The 23,716-nt window shown below is 49.7% G+C and overlaps 2 protein-coding genes across 2 annotated transcripts in view; one reads left to right on the top strand and one right to left on the bottom strand.

Annotated features, from left to right (window-relative positions):
- Positions 1-400: 400 nt before the first annotated feature.
- On the bottom strand, positions 401-21,821 carry SYDE1 (synapse defective Rho GTPase homolog 1). Its single transcript, XM_066615851.1, has 8 exons — positions 21,380-21,821; positions 15,695-16,435; positions 10,500-11,222; positions 9,186-9,400; positions 8,779-8,905; positions 6,719-6,873; positions 6,133-6,361; positions 401-5,098 (listed from the first exon to the last, which is right to left on the bottom strand). The coding sequence occupies exons 1-8, from the start codon at positions 21,468-21,470 to the stop codon at positions 4,647-4,649; spliced, it is 2,733 nt and encodes a 910-aa protein (XP_066471948.1). The 5' UTR covers positions 21,471-21,821; the 3' UTR covers positions 401-4,646.
- LOC136638650 (uncharacterized) overlaps positions 21,575-23,716 on the top strand; it is a 15,887-nt gene continuing 13,745 nt past the window's right edge. The window contains exon 1 of the mRNA XM_066612683.1: positions 21,575-22,140. Within this exon, the coding sequence (XP_066468780.1) occupies positions 21,575-22,140 (566 nt within the window). The remainder of the gene's footprint in view (positions 22,141-23,716) is intronic.

Here is a 23,716-nt window from a genome sequence, read left to right as displayed (position 1 = left end):
TGTGTGCTTGTGACTGTTTTATGTGTGTATGCTTGCTTACTTTTTTTGCTGCTTCTGCATCATGCCACAGACCTCATGGCTGATCTGGAAACTGGCATTCTGATCAACAGAAGCAGGCATACATGGTGGGAGGAGGGTAGATTGCTTCCAGGAGGCAGGGCTGAGGGGTGAAAGGGAGCAGGAAGGCTTACGTGCTTTTTGGTAGTTTTTGTTTTGGCTGAAGAAGGCAGGACGGCTCAGATGTGGGGCTCTCTTGGTGATCTAGGAATCGACAATTGGATGAATGGATGGACTGATTTTTATTTTGTTGGATGAGGGAGGGGAGCCCAATGGATGGGGGAGGATATTCTTGCAATAGGAACAAATATCTGAATATAAACCCAGAATAAGCTTCAACACACACACACACACACACCCCTTTCCAGCACCTCCTTTTCTGTGGAGTCACACTTAACTTACACCTCAACTCATTTCTCACTCACAACTCAAGTCAAAATGACTCTATGTGGCTCAGATCGAGTCACAACAGCCACATACAGACTTGTGAGTCAAGTCACAGGAGCAGGAGGCAGGTCTGGCTCAGATGGTAGAGCTGCCACCTTGTATGCCTGAAGATCTGAGGCTGCCAGTTCGAAACAACTGGACAACACGCTGATATACTGATGAGCTGACCCTCGGTGGCAGAGAGGAGTTGCCATCAAGTGGAGCATGGGAGGCGAAAGGCCAGAGAGGCCAGATCGGGAAGGAATCCAGCTGGAACGAGGAGTTCTATGAAAGACTAGAACTATTCAATTGTAAAAATCCCTACGGGGGTTTAGAACAACCTGCCTAGGTAAACCACCTCGGATTAAAGTCTGAGAAGTCTGACAACCAAAGAAAGGCGGTATATAAATACCTGTATAAAATAAATAAATAAGTCAGGGGGTTGGCAACTTGTGACTTGACTCATGGTTCAGGCTCAGTGACTAGAGCACATTCCTGGGCAATACATAAATGGTTTAAAGAATCGGATACTTTTTAGGTGTGGCAACTTCCATCTTGTTTACAGCTACCACCCCACGCTACCTAGGGATCAGAATGGACAGATAGACATGGGATAGCGAGACTTCTGTCACACATTGGTTCTGGGCACAGAGGAAGGAACTAGGTAAGGGGTGCATGGGTTTGGGGTGAGCAATGGCACTGCCAGAGCAAAAGGTGGCACTAGCAGTCTTAGGGCTCAATCCTATCCAGTTTTCCAGTAGTGGTGCAGTTGTGCCAGTGGGGTATGTGCTGCATCCTGTTGTGGAGGGGTAATCACTGGGGCCTTCTCAAGGTATGGGAATATTTGTTCCCTTACCACAGGGTTGCATTGTGGCTATACCAGAGCTGCAAAGTTGGATAGGATTGGGCCCTCAGGCACCCAGAAGCTTCAGCTGATCCTCAGTATACCTGCAACTGCCATGTGCTGACCCAATGCCTTCAGCTATCATGACTAGATGGTGCTTACTGTTTATGTGATAAATGTAACTGGGAAATGTTTTCCTGCTGTTTGTACCAGTCCATTCCTGTCCACTTTCATCACCAATGGCTGGCTGTGGGCAGCCACAGGTGTCACACTTGCACTTACATCCATAGTGTGTCTTTGATATTTGGTTATCTTCTTTGAAGCAGAGTTGGTCATTCAGGGCAGAATAGCTGGGCTATAGGGGCAGCAGCAGGGATAACAAGACCAGCATTGTTGAAGTTGACGCTAAGCATACAGGGAGGTCTTCATGGCTGGAATGGTGTTTTTTTTTTTTTGCAGTGAACTGAACCACTCCTGAACGTGGTTGCAATAGTGTCTCTAGAGCACTATCGAGAAGAGAGGAAGATACATGCAGGGAGCTTAGAATATTTGAGCCCCCATGTTTTTTAAACCTCCCTCCAAGTAGTAAAATAGCAGAATGTAGAAAAAGGTGATCTTTTTGCTGATGTTTCTTATCTACTACATGCCTTATTATATGGAGGAGAATTCAGCAATATAACCATCCTAAATTATACACTGCAGGATTCTCCCTGGTTCCAGCAGGGCATGCTGGCTGTCTTTCTCCTGCAGCTCTTGTGCTGCAAAATGTCCTTGAGTCTCATTAAACTGAATGCTGGAGTAATGGAAAAGGACAGCTATGTAAATTAGGATCAGTACCCCAAAACACACAGCACTGACAAGCATACTCTCTCAGACATACAAACACGCACAGCAGCTGTTGTGCTTGTATATTCACAGCTATTTCAACTGTCCATAAGGACATACACATAATTGAAAGGCCCATATCCTCTGTACCATGTTTCCAAATTAAGCTAGCTACTGGTGCAGGCCCCCAAAAACTTGGAACATGCTCCCTTATCATTGAAATTGCCTGCTGAAAACTGCACTGTAAGTGGAGAGTTTGGGACAAGTAGCAAAAAACCCAAAACTACTCCCTCAGTGGCTTGGGTTTGTAAGGTGAGATTGGAGCGTCCCTTGAAAAGTGGCAGCTGTAGCCTGATACACCTAAAGGCATCAGCTATACATTACAGACTTACACCTGGTGCCAGTTTGTGTCTCCCAGTAAAGTCTGATGAAACAAACATGTGACATGACATCATTGCATTCAGAATTTTCCTGCAAGTTTTTGGTGTGTCAGAAGCCATGCACCCCCCAAGATGTGGTTAAGCCCTCCGTGAAACACCTTTACCTGAGGTGTGCTTATCTCCCTTGGATGAAAACAATTTTATGAAGCAAATGGAGGGAGCTTCCCCTGCCTCGTCCAACATGTTAGACTCCGGTGAAGTAGGAAATGCTTTCTTCACACAGAGGGCTTCCTCCATCATAAAACAAGAGGGGGCAGCCAAGCACTTTGTGCTGCAAAGCTGGGCTGGTCAGGCACTGGACTGTGTCTGAAAAGGACAGAGGCAGTGGAGTAAAAGTACACACACACAAAACATAACCAATGGCTCATTTCCTGTAGGAGGGAGGCTCCATTTCCCAAGAGGCCAACTAGGAGCAGAAAAAAAGTTGCTACTTAACCATTTCTTCATTTCAACCAGCTCCCCCAGGGTTTCACTGGGATTTGGAGCAGCAAAACAGCAGCCAGCTCCCTTCTCCATCCCTAGTTGCTTTTCCACGGAGCAGACACTCCTCTATGAAAAGGGCCACGAGCCTAGATTTGCATGCAATGTTTTGTAGCCCTCTGCTGGATAGACCTAGTTGCTGCAGACTTTCCAGTCCACTGAAAACCCACAAGGTAACATTTTCAGCACAACTGCCTTCCCCACCCGACCCCTTCCCACACACACTGGTTCTTTACCCTGCTGTAGCCAAGAACAGGAGGGGTGAGGATAGGTAGGAATGGCTCTATAATATGGAGCATCCTGCCAGCAGCTAAAGGGAGGAGAGACCTTGCCTCAACACTCCATGTAAGGTCACTACCCTGCTATGTCCTCAAATTCAGTCTAAAAGCCAGGGAAGAGGCATTTCATGTGCACCCTGAAACATGGCGGTGGTTGGTGTTACTTTTTTCTCTAGTGAGAGAGTGATTTTCCTTTCCTCTCAGTCAGCAGCATGTCCACTAGTCAGACAGTCACACACTAAGGGAGGAGTGACAACTCAGTAGAGAGAGACATGCTAAAACCACTGCCCAGTAGTTTTTGCATTGGTACGCATTGGTACTGCAGGAGGGCTTGTGCTCCTGTCCAGCTCCTGTACTAGCAGACAAATGGGGAGGGGGGGGCTGCCCTGCACAGCAAGACAGCACTAGAAGCCAAGAGGTCAGAAGAATGAGGATATGCTGAAGATTGCACCACTGAGTCTACTAGTCAGGGTCCAAAGACAGAAGTTTCCCTACTTGTCATACACCTCCCCCCCACCCAGCTCCTGTGTCTTTTAGGGCCTCTGAGAGGAACTAGCCAGGCTTTGCCTTCCCTGCTTTCCTCAAAGACCACCAAGCTCAGATGTTTCACAAGATGCTTAGGCAGGAAGGAGGTGAACACTGAATGATCCCCCAACCCAGGCAGTCCAAGGTTAAAGGGATAAGCTGAATCTCTTCAGAAGCCACAAGGTATAGAGCAAGTGCACAGGAACTACAAGCTGGACGGACGTCCCTAGTTCAAAACTTCCACCGTGAGCTCACTGAGAAGCCTAGCCTTGGGAAAGGCACAATGTCTCTGTCTCCACCCCACAGGTCCCATGGGAAATCATGATCCTGCCCTACTTTCAAGGGTTGTTTAAGACCTCTGGGCACTTAGGAAATGTGCTACATAAATACTACTTATTCAATATTACTTCTTCAAGCAAAGACAAGAAAACCCTGACTCCCTTCCTCTCTTTCTGGGAAGCATTACGGGAATTAATTCCTTCTACATGTCCCCACTGTGTGGAAAACTAAAAAAAAAAAAAAAAAAAAAAAAGACCCTGCAGCTGCAACTTGGCAGCAAATCGATAGAAATCTTCACCTCTGAGCAAAGCAAAGGTCTCAGAGAGTTAAAAAAAAGAAAGAAGACTGCCCACATGGCTCAAAGCACCAGGAGCAAAGAATACTGATAAGGCTGGATCAGCTGCCCAAGCTTGGCTTGTGCCTGGCTGAATGGATAAGAAAGGGACCCTCTGAGGGTCGTCAACATGAACAGTGATGTCCTGCAAGAATGGCTCACAGGCAGACATTAATCTGTTTGGAGAGTTCCCGCTCCAAGTCCAAGATGAGAGCGTCAAAGTCCTTCAGATTGAGCCTCGGGTTGAAGGGAGCCTCTTGGTCCTCCACCAAGGCAAAGTCACCCATGAAGACAGTCTGGCTGTGGCACGCCAGCCCCTCTCTCAGAGTCGCCTCTTCGTTCTCCTCCTCCTCATTGTCACTCTCACTCCCTGCCACCTCATCATAGTCAGTGTCACCATCCAGCCTGCTGGGCCCTGGCAAGAACTGCTCCCCACACACACTCCAGTCTCCGGCATAGCGATTGCTGGGGGGGCTTTCCAGTCCTCGCGGGCGGCTCCGTGCCACCACTGTAGTTTGCAGCAGCGGCAGGTCCCGGGGAGGATGGCGTTGACGAGCTGCTTGCCTGCTGGGCTGGGAGCACTCCTCCTCTTCCGCCATCCTACGTGGGGCTAAGGAGAAAGGAAAAACAAATTGAGCAGCCCAGGACCGCATGTGCTCCCAAAGGCAAGAGACAAGAGCTGACAGGTGGAGATTAAATCAGGGTCTGACTGCATAAGAGCCTGCCACTGATTTCTAGATCAATGGATTTCTAGTTTCGGCTAACTGAGAAGCCACACCATCTGGGAGGGCTATGCCAATCATCACTTGAACATATTACTCTGCGATGAAGTTGGCCATCAATACATGCTCAGGGGCACATCCTTCTTTATTATTTACTTCATCTGTTCTATGACTGAGCTGACTCACTGACAGTTGGTTCCTGGGCTGAGATGTGGATCAAATTAAGGATTCAAGGACAGAGCTATAACTTCTATCCCACGAATATTGATGGAAAGTGTTAAGGCTATAATTGTCCAACATTTATATGTCCAACAGTAGATCAAACATTTATACAGTAGATCAACATTTATACTGTCCAACAGTAGATCAAACCTTGTTAAGCAAGCATCCGCATGACTGCTACAAAAGTAAGCCTGGCTTCATTAAGGGCACAATCCTAACCCCTGATGTCAGTACTTTCCAGCACTGGCATAGCAGTGCCAATGGGACATGTGCTGCCTCCTGCAGTTGGGTGGCACTCACGAAGGCCTCCTCAAAGTAAGGGAATGTTTGTTCCCTTACCTCAGAGCTGCATTGCCTTTATGTCAGTGCTGGAAAGCACTGACATAAGGGGTTAGGATTGCGCCCTAAATCTTTTAAAAATCATTGAGAGTGTCAAAAAATATGTAGATTTTATATTCTTAGACTTTCAAATTGTTTTGGATAGAGTCCCTCACTCTTATGGATCACCAGTTAGTAAATAGAGAGTAGCAACAAATGGAGAATTTTCACTACAGGGAGGAAAGAGGCAGTACAGTAGTTCCCCCAGGGATCTGTGTGATACTTTTCATGAATGGTATGGACTTAGTGAGGTAGCAATGTTTCTCTTCTGGCACACTGCCCACCTCTCACCCTCTGGCCTTCCCACCTCCTGCTCGCTCACCTGGCCAGGCCTGTAGCAGATAATGCAATACTTCGATGTGGTGCTTGAAATCCATGGTGCTGGCCATGGTGCGGTGTCGCTGGCGTGGACTGCGGGCCCCTGGTCCCCCAGTCCCCTGACTAAGCAACACAGGCCCAAAGCACACAGCAAGGTTCTGGGCATTCATGCGGTTGAAGTTGTGGAAAGAAGCAACCAGGCTGAGGTGGTCCAGCAGCATCGTCAAGGTGGCCTGGAAAAGAAAAGCATGGGTTTTTTGGGCACAAGGGGGATTGATTTGCTAGGAGAGATGGGGATAGGGGAAGTACTGGTGACATGAAGAAATACATTCCCGAGCAAGGCTTTCATTCCAGCAAGGAAACAAGAAGGACCCAATCTTGATGGGATGGGAGGGGCTGATCTTTCCAATGGGAGTCCAAAACATTCCTCCATCTTGCACCAGATGATACACCCATTGCATTGCACCCTCATGTCACGTTACAGGAAATCACCATTGGCTGCAGCACAGAGGAGTGAGGCAAGTACAAAAGCGGGGGGGGGGGGCTATGCCCAAAAGATCTGATCTCCCTGCTCTGGGCAGGAAGGTCACCTTCTCGGCCTCTGGCAGGCAGTCCAGAAGAGCTGTCGTCTCCTCAGCTTCACGTCCTGCTGCTGTGCGATTGGACATCGCTTCCAGTACCACCTGGTAAAGCGGGTCAGTGATGAGGGTTGTGGGGAGCTCACGCAAATAGTCCTTCAAGATCCCTGGGGATAGAAGCAGAAAACACCTTCAAAGTCACCAACCCTCAACTCCCAGGCTCAGTCTTCAGTGGGGGGGGGGGGGCGGAGTATTATTTCTGTACTGGTGCTGAGAAAGCAATTCCTATGGCACCTTAAGAGACTTACTAGAATACAAGGCGACTGCATGTAGCAGCCTCCTTCACGTGAGGCATGGGTGAACTGGGAGAGTGATAGGTGAGAAGTCTACTCAGAAGTAAGTCCCATGTTGTTGGCAACCTTCAGTCTCGAGAGACTATGGTATCGCGCTCTGAAAGGTGGTTCTGGAACAGCGTCTAGTGTGGCTGAAAAGGCCAATTCGGGAGTGACAATCCCTTCCACACCGGGAGCAAGTGCAGTCTGTCCCTGGTCTGTCTCCCTGGCTATGGGCCTTCCTTCTTTGCCTCTTTGCCTCCATCTGTTGGGCAAGTGTCTCTTCAAACTGGGAAAGGCCATGCTGCACAGCCTGCCTCCAAGTGGGCCACTGATTTCAATACTCCCAGGTAAGTGTGCATATGATTGCAGCCACAGTCTTTTTGCTGCTAAACAGTCCTATTCCAACTGACACGGGTACGAATAAGGCAAGGACAACACAGGTCTCATGAAGACCTAGGCAAGCTTTGGAGTTTCTCAGAAGAGCCACCCAGCAATGGCAGGCTGATTCAAAAGAATGTGTCTGAGGGCAACTCAAAATGTTTCCATATGACTTCACAGTAAAATTTGATCCCGAGGCACCTCGCTTCACTCCATCATCCAACAGAGATGGAAAAGGCTGTAAGTGGGCCAGTGCTCATCTAATCACATTGCTTGTAAGAGATAAGCACCCAACGTTCTGGAAGGGTCTCAGTGCTGTTAGTTCCATCCCTGGCTTGGCTCCTTTTGACAATAACGAAGAACAGTGACAGAGCTGAGCTCCATAACAAGCTCCCACATCACTATCTGATGGTTGCTCAGCACTCCTCTCCACACTTCACTGCTATCCAAAGTCACTGGACTCTAATGCTGTCTGGCTTAGGCACTCAGTCCTTGAAATGGTATTTAACCTCTTCATGGAAGACAGCGGGTCTTTCAGGGCAGAGATACCTAGCAACCCTGATCCACCCCAACTTTAGGCCTGAGGGAGCTGGGAAAAATGGTGCTCCCTCTTTTTGCAGGAATCCCATTTATGGCCAACACTTCAAGGAGCTGCCAACATATCTTCACCTTCCTGACATGGTTTATGAACTCCATGCGCTTGGTTCCCTGAACCCAAGATATTAAGCAGTTCCTCCCTACCCCAAAACAATTTGAGAAACACCCACTTATGAATCAGGGCAAACTAACTCTTGTCCCTCTTAGCTGCAAACACATCCTCTTGGAGTGACACTATCCCTTTATCCAGTGGTTCCCAAATTGTGCTGCGGCACCCCAGGGTGCCACAGCAAACACACAGGGGTGCCACAGGATATCCCTGGCAGCCTCTTCTTCCCTGCTCAGCCAAGACTGCACAACTGCATGAGATCTTGTGCAATGGCAGCACCATGACAGGGTGCCATGAACAAAGGGCCGTGGTACATTTGGAAGCTACTGCTAGCAGAAGCACAGAGTGACACTGGCTAGAGGTCTTATCCAAGGTGGTCAGCACAAAGGGTACTAATAAAGCCACCAGCCACCTAGCACGGATAGCTGTGATTTGTCTCCTTACCAGCCACTGCAGCATTGGTGCTCCACCCACATTTTACAATATTGGAAACAGGAGGTTCAGCATCACAGGTGGAACCTTCCATGCTCTCTTGCTATTAGCTTCTAAGGACTCTCATAGGCAGTCAGCAGTTGGTTCTTCAAGGTCCACAGGGGGCCAGGTGGCTCTGGGGCTTAATGCAAACAGCTGTGGCCGGGACAAGGGATACTGACCTGTAATCACATTGATGTCTGGATAGAGATCTTCCGAGAGCACCACAGCAGCACTGTCTCTCTCAAAGGCATCACGCAGCTCTTTCTTCACAGCTGCAGAGCCACACAAGCGGTACAGACCCACAACCTAGAAGTAGAACACAACCTGTCATTGGGGCAAACAGGCATCCCCCAAGCAACAGGATGGGGAGGGTGGCTGTGCGCTGTGGTTCGCCTGCGGGAAAAGCCAGGCCTCTCCTGTCCCAGGAGATCTACACACTAACATGGAAAGGACGGAAGTCAGACAAAAGCTGTGGTTCATGAGTAATGCATGCCCTCAACAGCCTCCACAGCCCAATCTATGCCTTCTGGGAAGAAGCCACGTGGAGGACTGGGGGGTGGAAAGAGGAGGGTTGGGAAGCATTCACCTTCATTCCTCGTTTTTCAATCTGGGCAACGCACTTCTGGATCAACAGCGGCACCTTAAGGGTGGCACCCTCTCTCTCCACCAGCTGGTTCAGCTTCACTCCAAAGACTCTTGGCTCCTGGTCACTGGCTGGGTCCCACTGATCCACCAGGGTGAGTCTGATGTAAAGGAGTCCCTGTGGTTCCAAGTGCATGGCCAGTTGCTGAGTCCTGCCACCTGGGACAGCAGACAGAGCAGAAGAGTATTAATAAGCGAGCAGCAATATGTCTTAACTGCAACCTGCCCCCCTTGGCCAAGCAACCCTAATCTATTACGTTAGTCCCACTTAGGTGCTCCAGCACACTGGACAGGAGTCGGGGACTGTGCCAGGTCTGTATCAGTCTTCCATTTTCTTCAACAGAACCCAATGCTTCATCTTCCTCATCTTTTTGGGACTTGTCAACTTTGGCTCACTCTTGGACTTCCTGATCTTCTCACGCTAATAATACAACCCAACACACATCCCAGGACAGCAGATGATCTAGTGTTGCTGCAGCAATTCTGTCCTCCCCCAGCCCCTATGAAAGTCTTTTTCAGATCACAGCACCTGCAGCTTTCCACTGGCCATCACTGTAGTGAGAAAGCATGGTGTTCCCCAGCTACCACAATGCAAGATGTTATACACTGGTGCACCTTAAGATGATGCTCAAGATCAGAATGTGAGGGCCTTGGTCTACCCTGACCCCAAAAGAACTGGGGAAATGCAAGATTCTATCAAGTACTATGGAAAATCTAAAAGCAATAGGAAAATATGCATTTGAAGGCATTTATGGAGAAAGGGCACTCATCCAAAAACCAGGATCCAGCTCAACAACTTTAGGGCTGTCAAAGAAAGTGCCAGCACTGGACAATGCAAACCATCAAAGGACCATCTGTGCTACACTCTAAATCTGTGATGAGAAAAGAAAAGCAGGAGGGTGAGCTGTGAAGTTTGTGATTTCTACCTCTTAAATTTAAAAGTATAGGGCATGTGATAAAAGAGTGTCAAACAGCACAATCCTATTCATTCACAATCCTTAAGCAGAAGTAAGTCCCACTGAGTTCAACAGGACTTACCCACAGGTACGTGTGCATAGGATTGCAGCCAAAACTGCTTCAATGACTGCAATGGTGATATCTCTGTTCTATGGTGTGCGTCCTACAGCTCTGCTGAAACTATGGACAGGGGATGTACAAATGTTGAGAGGTCCTCCCATCACTTCTGTCTCCCTAAAATCCTACTTATCTGCCTATGTCTGAATTCCAGTATATGCACCTCCTCCTGCAGTTTACTTACCTTGAAAAATGTGGGGCAGAATGATGGTACCATGGCAGCACACACGGTTTTTGCCCACCGCAGGATCACACCAGAAGACCACAACTTTGAGGAGTTGGGCGCCCTCAAGCTCCAGCTGGAAGGAATGATTGAGACTGAGGAAGGCGGCCTGGCAAGGCATTAGGGCCGTGCGGGCCTTGTTGACTGAGTCCACCTGGAGGACACAGAAGACCTCCTTTGCTTCGGCTTTGGAGGGCCTGAAGTCCTGCACCCCCAAGAGGTGGATGCTGACAAGGCCAGAGAGATGCTGCAGGCAGACAGGCTGCTCGGCAAAGCTGTAGGTCCGGAAGGAGCCACCTTCAAGTCCTAGGCATGCCTCGGCCTTGACCTGGAGCTCTGGGGAGTCACCATCACTCAAATACCCGCCTTTGCTGGCAGCCCTCCCCCGGGCTGGGTGCCGAGCAGCCACGCTACTGTCAAGGTGGTAGCGGCTGATGACATTGCCTGACTCTTTGGGTGAAGAGCTGCCCTCTGGCTCCTGCCCCCGGGGCCGGGAGCTGCGCAGGCTCAGCTTCCGCCTCAACTCTGGCAGCTTCTTCATCTTCATGGAGAGGCTTCGCACTGGGCCTGGGGACTTGGTCTTGCCAAGGGCATGGCCCTTCTTGTGGGGGCTGGGGCTCTGGGATGTCGATCCAGCAGCCCCTGCTCTTTCCTCAGGATCTATGCTTGGGACTGGCACCTTCCCTAGACAAAGAAATTATATATATAAGACAGGTCAAACTTTATATATAAGACAGGTCAAACCACATGGGACCCAGAGGGTACTGGCATTAGTGAGCAAAGACCAAAGTCATCACAAGAATGAGTTCTTACAAAAGAAGAAGACAGGGCAAGGATGGTGCAAGCTGGAGTTGGCCCACAGACAGGGCCAATGGGAACCCTTCATTTCAAAGAAAGAATGATACTGTCTGCCTACAGAGCTGATGCTGCAAATGCAGCTATAGCCTCCCTTCATCCACTGTGGAAGGCAGAGACACCACATGGAAAATTTCATGTCTTCACTAAAGTGGCATGCCACAAAAGGTCAAGGCTTGGGGACAACCCCCAAACTGGTTTGGCGAATTAGCTATGTGAGTGGGAGTTCAACAACCCACAAAGGATGAGAGGCTAGGCACAATTCAGTGGCTTTCAATGAAAGAGGCAAGTTTTCTCCACAGTAATGGTAGGTCCAGACTGGTCCTTGGGTTATAATGAAGAATGCAACATGCACTTAAGACACAATGTACACTTAAAGGAACAAGTCCCAAGGGCTGGCTAGTTGGTGTGCATTCCAGAACTGTCACCCTTTATAGGTGACAGAACCCACTGGAATATCTTGGCAAGACAGTATCTGAGAAGACAAGGTTTGTCCTCTTCTGCAATTCCTGTTCTTCTCACTGAGGCTCTTGCAACAGACACTCTGAATAAATCATGCCCCAGGATATATGGCAGGGCTTTCCAAACTGGGGCATCGGGACGCCCCAGCCTGTGGGCCCTGGCCTCTGCCCCTTAAGGGGCAGGGGCAGCCTGGAGGCAGGGAGGAGGCAGTGGCGTGCTCCACTTCCGCTTTAGCGGAGGCGGGGTTCGATCGCTCCGCTTTTACATTCACTGCTACGGGGAGCCTGTAGGAGGCTTGGATAAGTGCTCCCAAACCCCTGCAGCCCCCTGAGCGGCGCGATCCCCAGGATCACTACCTTCTACCGGCTGCCTCCGCCCCGCCCCCCCCGCCCCTACAAGCACTTACAGTGGCTCAAACCCTCCAGGAGACTTTGAAAACCACTTATATATGGTGAACATGGTAACCTGCTTTATTGCATGCTGCAATAAAGCAGGTTACCATGTTCACCATATATCAGTGGTTTTTTATGCTGCATGCAGTGGTTTATTGCATGCTGCAATAAAGCAGAGCATTTATGAGCAGTGCTGTTTTCACTGCCTGGCAGCTGCTCTCCAGGGTTCCATGCAGTGGCATAGCTAAGGGGGTGCAGGGGGTAGCAATTGTACTAGGCAACAAGCTTTAGGGGGCAACAATGTGAGCTTGCTTGACACTAGTGCTAAACCCCTGCTAATTGGGTAAGAGGCACTTTTTCAAGTGGGTGCTCCTTTTTTTAGCAGGGGGAGAGTAACTGGCCCACCTCACCCCAGCACTGTCTGTTTTAGTGGCTGTCTGCTGGTATTCTTTTTTGCATATTTTTAGATTGTGAGCCCTTTTGGGACAGGGAGCCATTTAGTTATTTGATTTTTCTCTGTAAACCGCTTTGTGAACATTTAGTTGAAAAGCGGTATATAAATACTGTTATTATTATTATTATTATTAGTGGCCAAAACTGTGAAAACCTTGGTATGTATGAATAATACCATCATGTTATATATCATTGGAAAGGTAATTTAATGCAGAATGCAATAAACAAACCTCATTGGAATATCTGTATTCTATCAAAAGTTATGGTCAATTAACCAAAAAATGAAAACACAACTGCCTTATGGAACAAAAAATGGATTTCTGTAACTCAAAACTGACCTATGAGACTGATTGATCTGATGACCAATGAGATATTATACAGCATGGAACCAGTAAGGTGTTAATATGAGTCAGTTCTCATTTCCATGTATCATAATACAGTGACCCCTGCTAACTGGGTAAAGAGGCACTTTTTCAAGTGGTACTCCTTTTATATTTAGACGGGGAGAATAACTATCCCTCTTCACCCCAGCACAGTGTCTCTAACCAACAAGTGGCACACCTTTTATTTATTTACTTCATTAAATTTGATTTTGTCATGGGGTGGGGGTACAAAATCTTCTTTGACCCCAGGTACCAGACAGATGCCTTAGCTATACAAGCTACTGGGGGGAGGTAGCAGAGCAAATGGGTGACGAGCTTCTGAGGAGGCAGGTTCTCCTCCGTTTTTCACTTCTTAAAAAAAAGCCCGGTTATGACATCACTTTCGGTTGTGACATCACTTCCTGGGTATCATTTTGAGCTTGCACCGGGCTACACGATCATTAGCTATGCTACTGGTTCCATGGAGGGGTCTTTCCCAGCCCTTCTTGGAGATGCTGCCAGGATTATTATTAAATTATTAAACTTTATTTATATGCCGCCCTTCTCCCCAAAGGGACCCAGGATCTGAACTGGAGACCTTCTGCATGCAAAGCAGGAACAGTGCCACTGAGTTACATACAGCCCTAGCCCCTGCGGGCCAGTGCCAGTTTCCCTGGGGCGCTGGGCCAAGTGCCTTAGCAAGCCGCCTTAGCAGGAGTGGGGAAGGGGCAGAGCAGCTATGCTGGTGGCCACCACTGTTTACCTATAATACAGTACTCCCCGCCTGACATTGCCTCACTGGATGTCACAGTGACAGAGGAGCATTGTGTTGGAGGTGAAGGAAAATGGGGGCTGCCAAAGAGACGCAGCTAAGTTAAGCCTCACAAAGATCTAGGGGAGACATAACTTGGTGGTAGAAGCAACAGCTTCTCAGTGCTGCCATCTTTTTCACCTCAGAGAACAAAGATGGATGCTTCCATGGCCCTGGGTCAGTGCCTGAGCTGGATGAACCCCAACACTGGCCCCTGCCATCCCCAGTCACCTTTCAGGAGTGAAAAAGACCATTCACTAGATATGAATGTTTCTAGCAACAAATTGCAACGGGCAGTGCGCAATAGCTAAACACACAGGAAGCACATGGGTCATTATTGTCGTTACTATAAACAACAACAGAAAGCAACTATAAACATTGCTTTTAGGAAGACATATAAAAACAAACAATATGCAAGTACAACTCTAAAATGCCAGTTAAAGGAGTCCAGGTTGACTTGAAGTGTAGTGAAATGAGGACTGTGAGGCAGGCACAAAGTTGTCAGATTGGGTGACAGAGGAAGAATCAGCAGGGACTAAGCAAGAAAAGCTTCCTGCTATTAGAAGCCTAAATGCAAGTCAGGGGAAAGCGCTGCCTTCCAAGGCAGTTTTGCGTCACAACTTTGAACACATTTACCTTGGAACAAGCCCCATTCCACATGGCTGAATGAAGCCACGGAGGGCCCAATCCTATCCAATTTTCCAGGGTCGGTGCAACCGTGCCAGTGGGGTGTGCGCTGCATCCTGTGGTGGGGAGACAGTCACAGAGGCCTCCTCAAGGTAAGGGAACATTTGTTCCCTCACCTTGGGGCTGCATTGTGACTGCACTGGTGCCGGAAAGTTGGATAGGATTGGGCCCTGAGTTTGTGAGTAAGGCCCATCATATGGGTCTCTCCTGTCCAGCCGTCCTCTCCTCCCCTGGTCATGCCCAGGACCATGCATTCGGTTCTGCCCATGTGGCTGGTTCATTCCTGCCCATTTCTGTGCAGTGTGGGCTTGTACCATGTGGGGACATCCCCCATGCCAGTGTAGGTGGCTATGACCAGGCCTGACTTCAGTGGCAACATAACCTCCACTCAGAGAAACACAACCTATGGAAGATGAATGAGCCTCTTCCGTGGCTGGAAGAAGGAAAGGTTATGATTCTCCTTATTTGCAAACAATCAAGTACCTCTCATAATCCTTCTTTTGGGTTTTAAAGCCTAATTAAACCAGATTAGCACTTTGCAGTTTCCAGGCATCATTTGCAGCCACATCTTAGTGCTTCCTCAGTGTCCCTCCTTATACAGTAGAATTTCTAATATGGCTCACAGCCCACATAGGCCCAAGAGAAGAACTCAAGAACCCTAGAACTGTCCTTAATACTAATTTGAGGGTCAACAGTTCTAAGAGCTCCAGTTTCAGGGCTCAAAGCATTATCTTGATGCCTCCAGTCCCCATAGCACCAGCCAGTGCTGGTTCTTGCCAGTCCATATAGGTGACAGGGACCGGCTTGAAGGATAGAGCCCCCATGGTTGGCCGGAGAAAAGATGCTCTCAGAGGAAAGCTGATAACTGGGTGAGCCTCTCATGTCTCGTAGGTGTGGAATACATGCAACACTGGGAATAAACAAAATGTTCCTGATGCCCAAGAGCTGGTTTCTTAAATGGGGATCACTGTGCCCACAACTGTCCAGGGATGCCCTGAGAACTGGAAAGGGAACAAGGAGAACGATGCAGTGCTAGCGAGGTGGCCCGGGAAAGGGACTGGGTCCTGCTACAGAGAGGAAAGATGGCAGTGCTGTACAGACTAAAGGGGTCATCTAAGAAGAATTAAGTCTCACCACAGGCCTGGTGCTGGTGGTTGCTCAGCTTCTCAGCTTGCTTTGCTGACCTCACTTGGTTTGGTGACGTACGCAACCCATCACTGCTTGTCTGTGGTGGGCCACCAAGATGGGGAGAGTCACGTGCTGCTTCAGTCTCTCTTAGTTTTCCCTTCCTGCTCGAGAGCTCCTTCTTCCCTGTGCAGCTGCCCCACCTCTTTTCAAGGGAATGGGGCTGAAGGTCCTCATCCTCTGGGATGGGGTTGTACCAGATCTCCCCTTCACTGCTGCAAAGTATGCCAGAGTCCTTCAATTCAATGCTAGCGCCGGCAGCCAGCTCCTCCGTCCCTTGGGCCTTCCCTGAGGAGAGCACCCAGTGACGGCTGCTTCTCTCTAGACTCTGCAGGTAGGCCCCCTGGCCACTACACTTTGTGCTAATGCTGGAACTGCAAATCTCTGTATAGCTGATCAGTGATTCGGCCACCTCCTGGGGTCCAGTTGCCACCAAGTGAAGGTGGGGAGGTGAATGTGGGAGCAAGAGTTCATCCAGGTCAGCAGGTCCCTGTGGGGTGTGTGAGGAACTTTGGCACAGTTTCCTATTGTGGGCATCCTCCTGGCCACCCCACGTGAACTTGGCCCAGTTTTGCTTCTTGGAGACAGTGATGGCAACGCTTTTCTTGCACTCATCATCCACTGGAAGGGGCTCCACCAGTTCAGACTCTACTGAGGACTTCAACAAAGCTGGTGGCTCCAAAGGGTGATCTGTGGAGAACAGAAATGAACATACTGAGCTCTACTGACCCTTCCTGAAGCATCTAGTTGGAATCCTTTAGGGGTACATTGCCTCAGGTAAAACACTGGAAGGCCCCCTAGTGGCCTTAGAAAGGCATTTCCAGTTTTCAGTGAACACCAGAAGTGCCTTTCTAAGGCCTCCAAGAGGCCTTCTGAGGGTTGGGAGGTGGTGTGGGGTATTAAAAATGTATTGGCCCAGTTGCGAGATGCCCTAGCTGAATGCACTGAAGTGATGAGACAGTAGTACAGTCTCAATTGACAACAGGACACATCAGGAACAGAAATTTGTGGAACCTCTTTCTTGGCAGTTTCCCAAAAACAACTCTTAGCCTGCTATTCTATGCACATTTTACCTGGGGATAATGTCCCACACTTTACCTAAAGCACACTTTGCCTGAACACAGTGGAACTTACTTCTAAATGAACATACATAGGATACCACTGCAAGGGAGGTTTTGGGTATCCTGATGGGAATGACAGTTGTGCTAGAAGAGAACTGGGTCTCTGCCATTCCCATTATTCTGCACTCTTCCCCCATTCATTTAGTTCCCTCAGATGAAGGCTACAGAATCTGGGACTGCTGAGGCTACTTGGCCACTGTGCAAGGATCATGTTTTTAAGCATGACCCCCAACTAAGCATGCCAGAGGGGTGGGACTGTATTGGCCCTGAGCAAAGGTGGAAACATCATGAGTAGGGTGAACATGCATTGGTCGCATACCCTAGACAGTCCTATCATGCAACGTCTTCTGCACATCACTGGGCCAGCAATAGTGCAGCATGGGCTGTAGATATTTGATGGGTATGCTCAACACATGCTGACTTGCCTGCCTGATGCAAAGATTATGGGCATCATGAGCTGCTCAGATTGTCAGTGAGGAATTACTGGGAGACAACAGTACCTGTAGTGTACTTGGATAGCAATGACAAAGGGAGAGAGATGAGTGGTCCTGGAAATCTAGTTCAGTTGGTTAGATAGGAGGTGACATCTAGTGCCTCCAAGATAGCCTTATCAGAAATACCACATTCAAATCAGAGTGTATGCACGTTTACTCAGAAGTCCCACTAAATTCAATGGGGCTCACTCCCAGGGAAGTATGTAGGATTGCAGCCTTAGCTTTTCTGGGAAAGCCTGTTGGTCCTATAGCCCACAAGTAGGTAGTCACCCCCCTGCGACACCCTTGCAGCATGCACTGCACAAGCCCATGCTAACCTATCAGCTGTTCAGACCAGCAGGGACCAAAACCCCTAGCTTCTCTATGCACCAAATATTACTGTGGTTGAGCTGACGCTCTAAATAAACACCCTTCAGTCTTGTCAGATCCAGAAGCCACCATGAAGCCATTTCTGCCCAACGTTGCATATATGCAACGGGGATCAAATGGGGCCTGTGGGTACAAACTGGTACACCTGTGGGCCAGGCAAAAATGGGTTAACTTTAACCAACAATGCGGGACCCACTTTTGATTATTTGTCTATGTATGTCTCTATGGAGTGAGGCCAGAAATTCTCTACCATCCATCAGGAGCACAAAACATAGGAACTAGTTTTCTACAAACCAGATTGCAGAGACAAAGACCCAAGAGAATCACAATCCTGTTCTTGCTGGCTTATGCTGGTCTATTTCCACACCACCAGAGAAGTGCTCAAATGAGAGGGGCCCAGGCTCCAGCCTATCTAGCAATAATTGCCTCTGACCCCAGTAGTGCTGGAGTGCAGAAGTGGCCTGCCTGCCTGCCTAGTGCAGAGGCTTCAATCAGTCCAGGTGAACAGCAGTGAACATGGCCCTTTCTCCTCTTTGCAGAGAGAATGACAGGAGCTTGCAACGAAAGCAATTGGAGACAGAGAGGGATCCACACTGGGAATTTGCTGGACCTGGACCATTGCAAAGCTCTTAACTGAACAGGAAGTAGAGCCAGCATTAGCCTTGTGAGCGGTTTGCCTCCTCTGTAAGCATCTGTGCTTGGACATTTAGTTCTGCAACCCACACTGCTGTGCCTGCCCTTGAGTTGCTTGACATGATAGCCACTTCCAATCCGAGGACAAGGGTGCCATCCTCTTTCAGCTACTTCAAGGGGCCATTCACCTCCAGGATCGTACTGCACTAGCCCTGATCCATGACCAGCAGGATAAGGCTGTAGAAAAATGCTGAATACATGGGGGCGGGGCTTCAAGAATGCATCAACAGCAGTGCTGTAGCTATCAGGATCCAAGGGGAGACACCCTCTACGCATTTCTGTACATACTTCTGGAACTCCAGAAGAAGGTTTAAGGGAGCTTTATTGTCCCCAGTATTCCCAACCAAAGCTTCAGTTCTTCATTTCAAAAACATGACCACGGAGCCTGGAAACGGCTCCATCAGAATGAAAAGCTCTCAGCCCTAATGTGACAAGCACTCTGCACTTGTTCAAAAGCACCCTTCTCTTATCACCACTTCACACGACTTCCTGTCATTGAAAAGAAATCTGGAGCTGAAGCTGGTCAAGCTGCACTGAGCCTCGCAGATCTCTTAGGACAGCACATGTGCTCTAAGCTGAGCAGACCGCTTAGCAAGGACTGCCTTCAAGAAGAGGAGAGCGGATGGGAAAGGGGGCTCTGGATGGGCCCCCCTGGCCACAATATCCAGTCTTGGCCTGAAGACGTGCAGCCGAGGCCTGCAATGCAGCTGAGGCTGGAGGTCCCTCCCAAGTTCCCAGCTGCTCAGACCCGATGCCAAGTTGGATTTCCTGTTGTTTACTGCACAGTCCCCTCCCCGGCCAAGACACAGAGCTCCCTTTGTAGGTCCCTGAGTAACTCAGCACACGAAGAACCCCACTGATCAGGGCAAGGCCCAGGAATGAAGATGCAAGTCACAGAGCAGACAGCTGGGGAAGGAAGGGGGGCGGGGGAAGGAAGAGCAGCACAAGGGACTCACTCTTGGATGGATCTTTAGGATGTACTTTACCAAATGCTCCCAAGAGAAGCATTAGCATATTTCTTTCCCTTCCTTTCTCTCAAGGCTGCCACTTACATCACTGCAGAACAAATTTGTCAATGAGCAAATGGAGGGCAGGAGTGGCCACGGAAAGACCTCAAGATACCAAGCCACAGCGTCTTGATAGAAGTGTTTCTAATCAAAGCTTCTAAGAGCCCCACTGAATCAGGCCAAAGGCCCATCTAGTTCAGCTTCCTGTATCTCACAGTGACCCACCAAATACCCCAGGGAGCACACAAGACAACAGACACAACCTGCATCCTGGGACCCTCCCCTGCACCTGGCATTTAGAGGCAGTCTGCCTCTAAAACCAAGAGCTTGCACATACCTACTATGACTTGTTCCAATTTTAGTATATGTGCTGCCGAAGCGAGCACACTATGACTGGTAACCTGTAATGAACTTTTCCTCCAGTTTCTGATTCACAGGGTGCCTTTGCTTTCTCAGCTCTGTGAGATGGATAACATCCTACACCCATTTCACAGAAGAATTGACAGAGAGCAATTTGCCCCCAAGCACAAGAAACTGTCTTTGGCAGAAGCGGGAACTCAAATTGAGCCCATTATACAAGAAACACTGACGCCTTTGAGTCTCTTGCATTTTGTTCATGTTGCATGTGAGTTGCTAATGTGGAACAAAATGTAAGAGATGTTGGATGAAGGTTTATTTTATTTATGGATTCTTAGGTTCTCCCCAGTGCCATTCTGTCAGTTATACTAGAGCTTGCTTGAAAGTAAATCCAGTTCACACAGCCATGAATAGATCTAGTCTGTCACATGCAGGGTTCTGTCCCCAACATAGCTCTTGAGGTTTTTGCCAGTGAGCAGAGAACACTGGATCCTGTATGGGGTGATGGCCATCTAATTGGCCGGCTACAGACTGGCATCTTGGCGCATGCAGCCAGTTCAAGCAGTTTTATCAAGTGCCCACTGGTTGTGTGAATGGTCCTTTATCTACTGAATACCACTCCTCAAGTCCACTTTGATCAGGGAACAAACCATTCTGCCTTGACAGCAGTTCCCCGCCTCCCCAAACCACTCAGGGCCCAAACCTATCCATTTTCCCAGTGCCGGTGTGGCTGTACCAATGGGGCATACAGTGCATCCTGGGGTGTGGAGACAGTCACAGAGGCCTTCTCAAGGTAAGGGAATACTCGGGGATGCATTGGTGCTGGAAATTTGGATAGGATTGGGCCCTTAGTATTGCAAGGCCACCTTGCCCCCACCCTCTTGCAAGTGCAAGCATTGTTTGATCTTGGCAATGGCAATGAGTCTGGGGGTCTCCCCATCATCACTACCAGCTGCCACCTCCCAGACGGTTTGCCATCAGCCCCCAATAGCTTGCTTTCCAAAAGAGAGGATGAAATGGCTGGAAGTCCCCGTGCCATCCTTCCTTGATGTTCAGTGAGGCCATCAGGGAAGTCAGACAGACTGGCAGTGCTCGCCCAGCCCAGGATTGGTGCGTGGTGCTAAGTAAGGGCTGTACCACATGAAGGGCCTTGGCGTTGGGAGAAGAGTTCTCCTGCAGAGCGGGCTCATGCAGAGACCCGGAAAGAGAGAGAGAGAGCTTGGCCAGAGCCAGACTTAGCTGCCCCCGCCCGCCTCCCCCCTGGGAAAGAAGGAATGCGCTGCAGCACATCCATCGCCAGCCCTGCCTTCCTTTATGCCCATTTTAGAGCAACGCGGGAGCGGGAGCGTCCGCCCCCCCGACGCAAATTCCAGCGCCCCCCAACCAGGAAGGTCTCTGCACTCACAAAGGATGCAGACCAGTGGCGTAGTTGGAGGGGGCCCATACGGCTTCGTTTTGCCCCCCCCCCGCCAGGAATGGCTCCGAAGGGAGGGGCCGCTCGCTGAGGCTCCCTGCCAGCCTGAGTGCATCGCCCCCCTCCAGCTACGCCACCGATGCAGACCCCTCCACCCGTCGAGTGCCCCCTGCGAGTACCTGGCTCCTTGCGCTGCGCCGCCTTCTTGCGCCCCAGGCGCTCCTTGCCGCGCAGCCGGGAGAAAGTTTTCCGGAGCAGGGGCTGCGCCATCGCTCCGCCGTCCTAGGAGCCCCCCATGCAAAAGACCCGCGCCCGCAGCAGCTCAGTGCGGGCGGCGAGGCAGCGGCGCGCTCCCCGGGACGCGAATTCCGCGGATGCCTCTCTCTCCCTGCCTGCCTGCCTGCCCAGCCCAGCCGGAGCTGCTGCGGCTGCTGCTGCTGGGACTTGTAGTCGGGGCAGGGCTGGACCGCCCCGTCGAAGTCAGCCTGCAGTCAGTGGGACCTCCGAGCAGGAGGGGAAGCGCTTCCGCTGTATTCCCAACTGGGGAACGGCTCCCGCTTGGAGGGAGCGAGCAGCCCACCTTGCAAAGGCAGGGGGCGGGCTGGCTGGCTGGCCCCGGTCGCTTCCTCGACGAGCAGCCCCCAGTGCCACCCAACCGAAGGGAGGCGGGAGCCTCAAGGCCGGCCCCGCTCCTCGGCAGTCGCGAAAAGGGCCACCACGTGGTGGGTCCGTTCATTCTGGCGCGCTGGAGCCCTCCCGCCACGCTCACGCCTAGCACGTCGAAGCGCATCCACTGTCTATTTGTGTGTCGCGGCAGTGGCCAGCAGTGTGGCACTGACTCACCTACTGCCTCCTCTGCCGCCTTCCCGCGCTGCTTGGGTACCGTCAGGCTGGGTATGCAGCAGAAGGAGAGCCCAAGTCTATGCCTGCCTGCTCAGAAGTAAGTCCCGTTATAGTCAATGGGGCTTACTCCCAGGTCAGTGTGCATAGGATTGCAGCCTCAGAGCCCCAACCTAGGCATGTCTACTCAGAGGTGTCCCATTAGAGTCAATGGAGCTTACTCCCAGGAACGTGTGGATATTGCAGTCTTTGAGCCCAATCCTAGGCATGTCTACTCAGAAGTAAGTCCCATTAGAGTCAATGGAGCTTACTCCCAGGAAAGTGTGGATAGGATTGCAGACTGAGATGGTAGGATTGATGAGACACCACTTCAGGATGGAAGTGCACCACTTAAGGATGGGGATCTCCAATCCCTGTTATGTGATTAGGTTGTTAAGCAAACATTCAACCTGATCTAGTGCCTTTGTTGTGTAAACAGACACTCACTGCCAGAAACTAGCTGGTTGGGCAGGTTACTGGAGATAGTTTGCCTCCTCTTTGCCTTAAGGGCCTCTTTGTGTCAACAGACACTCTGCTGCAGGAGTCCTGACTGCCTCATTAAGAGCCTCTTTGTTGTGCTTTGATCACCATCATATATGCAGTCTGTTGTTAATCGGAAGGTTGTTAAGCAGCAGGTGCTTGTACTGCTTTTGAATGCTATACCACATAGTTAACATGGAAACAGCACACTTCCCAAATGGATAGGTGAGAATCTTAATCTTCACTTGCTAGTTTTCTCTTTTAAAAATGTGTTTTTAAAATGTGATCTTCCAGCCATTGTTGGATGTTGTGTGGCTCACTCTACCACCTCAGCATTGTAGCACCTCGTCCTACTGTATGTGGAGGACGATACAGAAGACTGAACCACATGGAAGGAATTCACATCTGCTGAAGTTATGCTGCTATAGGTAGTGTAACATGTCTGCTGTTTCTTCATGGTTGGATCCTTTCTATGCCAGCATCGCTTCTCCCCCCACTGGAGCAATACTGGCACAGCAAGGGGTCCATCATGCACTCCTCCCATGCAGTCCAGGGCTTTTGATGTAACTCAAGAGATGTAGAAAAGAACTTTTATTTAGAGTAGGGGTCTCCAAACTTTTTGGCCAGAGGGCCGCATCAAATACCTGGCATGGTGTTGAGGGCCGGAGAAAAAAATTTAAATATAAAATTTATTTAAATTAATTAGAGATGGAACTTAAATGAGTGAATAAATGAATGGGCTCATTCATTCAACCTCTCTGGCCCTTGAACACCCTCCAGATGCAACCAGAGCATAGTTCTAGTCATGTTTGGCCAAGTGGGCCAGAGGCTTTCAGGGGACAAGAGGCTGGCCCTGGGCCGGATAGAGGCTTGCCCCAGGCCACATCTGCCCCCCCCAGGCTGGGGGGTTAGAGACCCCTGATTTAGAGTATGGCAAATAGAAATTTAGAGATGTATTGGATCTTAGATCTACTGAGCCCTTCAACATTGATTTGGCAGATTCTAATGATGTTCCAGATCTGTCTCATCATTTGGGCCTGAAAAGACCCGTTTTGCTTTTCCATTGCCATGTTTTAGAAAGCCAAGAAATCTATGATGTGGTCTGGCTGCCAGCTGATTGCTAGTTCATTTAGCTCACACTTTTGTGCTATCCGGGG

Source organism: Tiliqua scincoides, chromosome 2 (genome assembly GCF_035046505.1).
Source record: "Tiliqua scincoides isolate rTilSci1 chromosome 2, rTilSci1.hap2, whole genome shotgun sequence".
NCBI classification, from domain to species: Eukaryota; Metazoa; Chordata; class Lepidosauria; order Squamata; family Scincidae; genus Tiliqua; species Tiliqua scincoides.
The sequence above is the reverse complement of the archived record's forward strand: the minus strand, read 5'-3'. Positions and strand labels throughout refer to the sequence as shown.

What these genes read in the sequence shown, in the direction of transcription:
- SYDE1 (XM_066615851.1), bottom strand. Translation starts at nt 21,470, where the DNA reads ATGGCGCAGCCCCTGCTCCGGAAAACTTTCTCCCGGCTGCGCGGCAAG. An exon ending in TTGAAAAACGAGGAATGAAG is followed by an intron (nt 8,906 to 9,185) that starts GTGAATGCTTCC and finishes TTCTACTTCTAG; the next exon opens with GTTGTGGGTCTGTACCGCTT. An exon ending in TCTGCTACAGGCCTGGCCAG is followed by an intron (nt 5,099 to 6,132) that starts GTGAGCGAGCAG and finishes CTTTCTCCTTAG; the next exon opens with CCCCACGTAGGATGGCGGAA.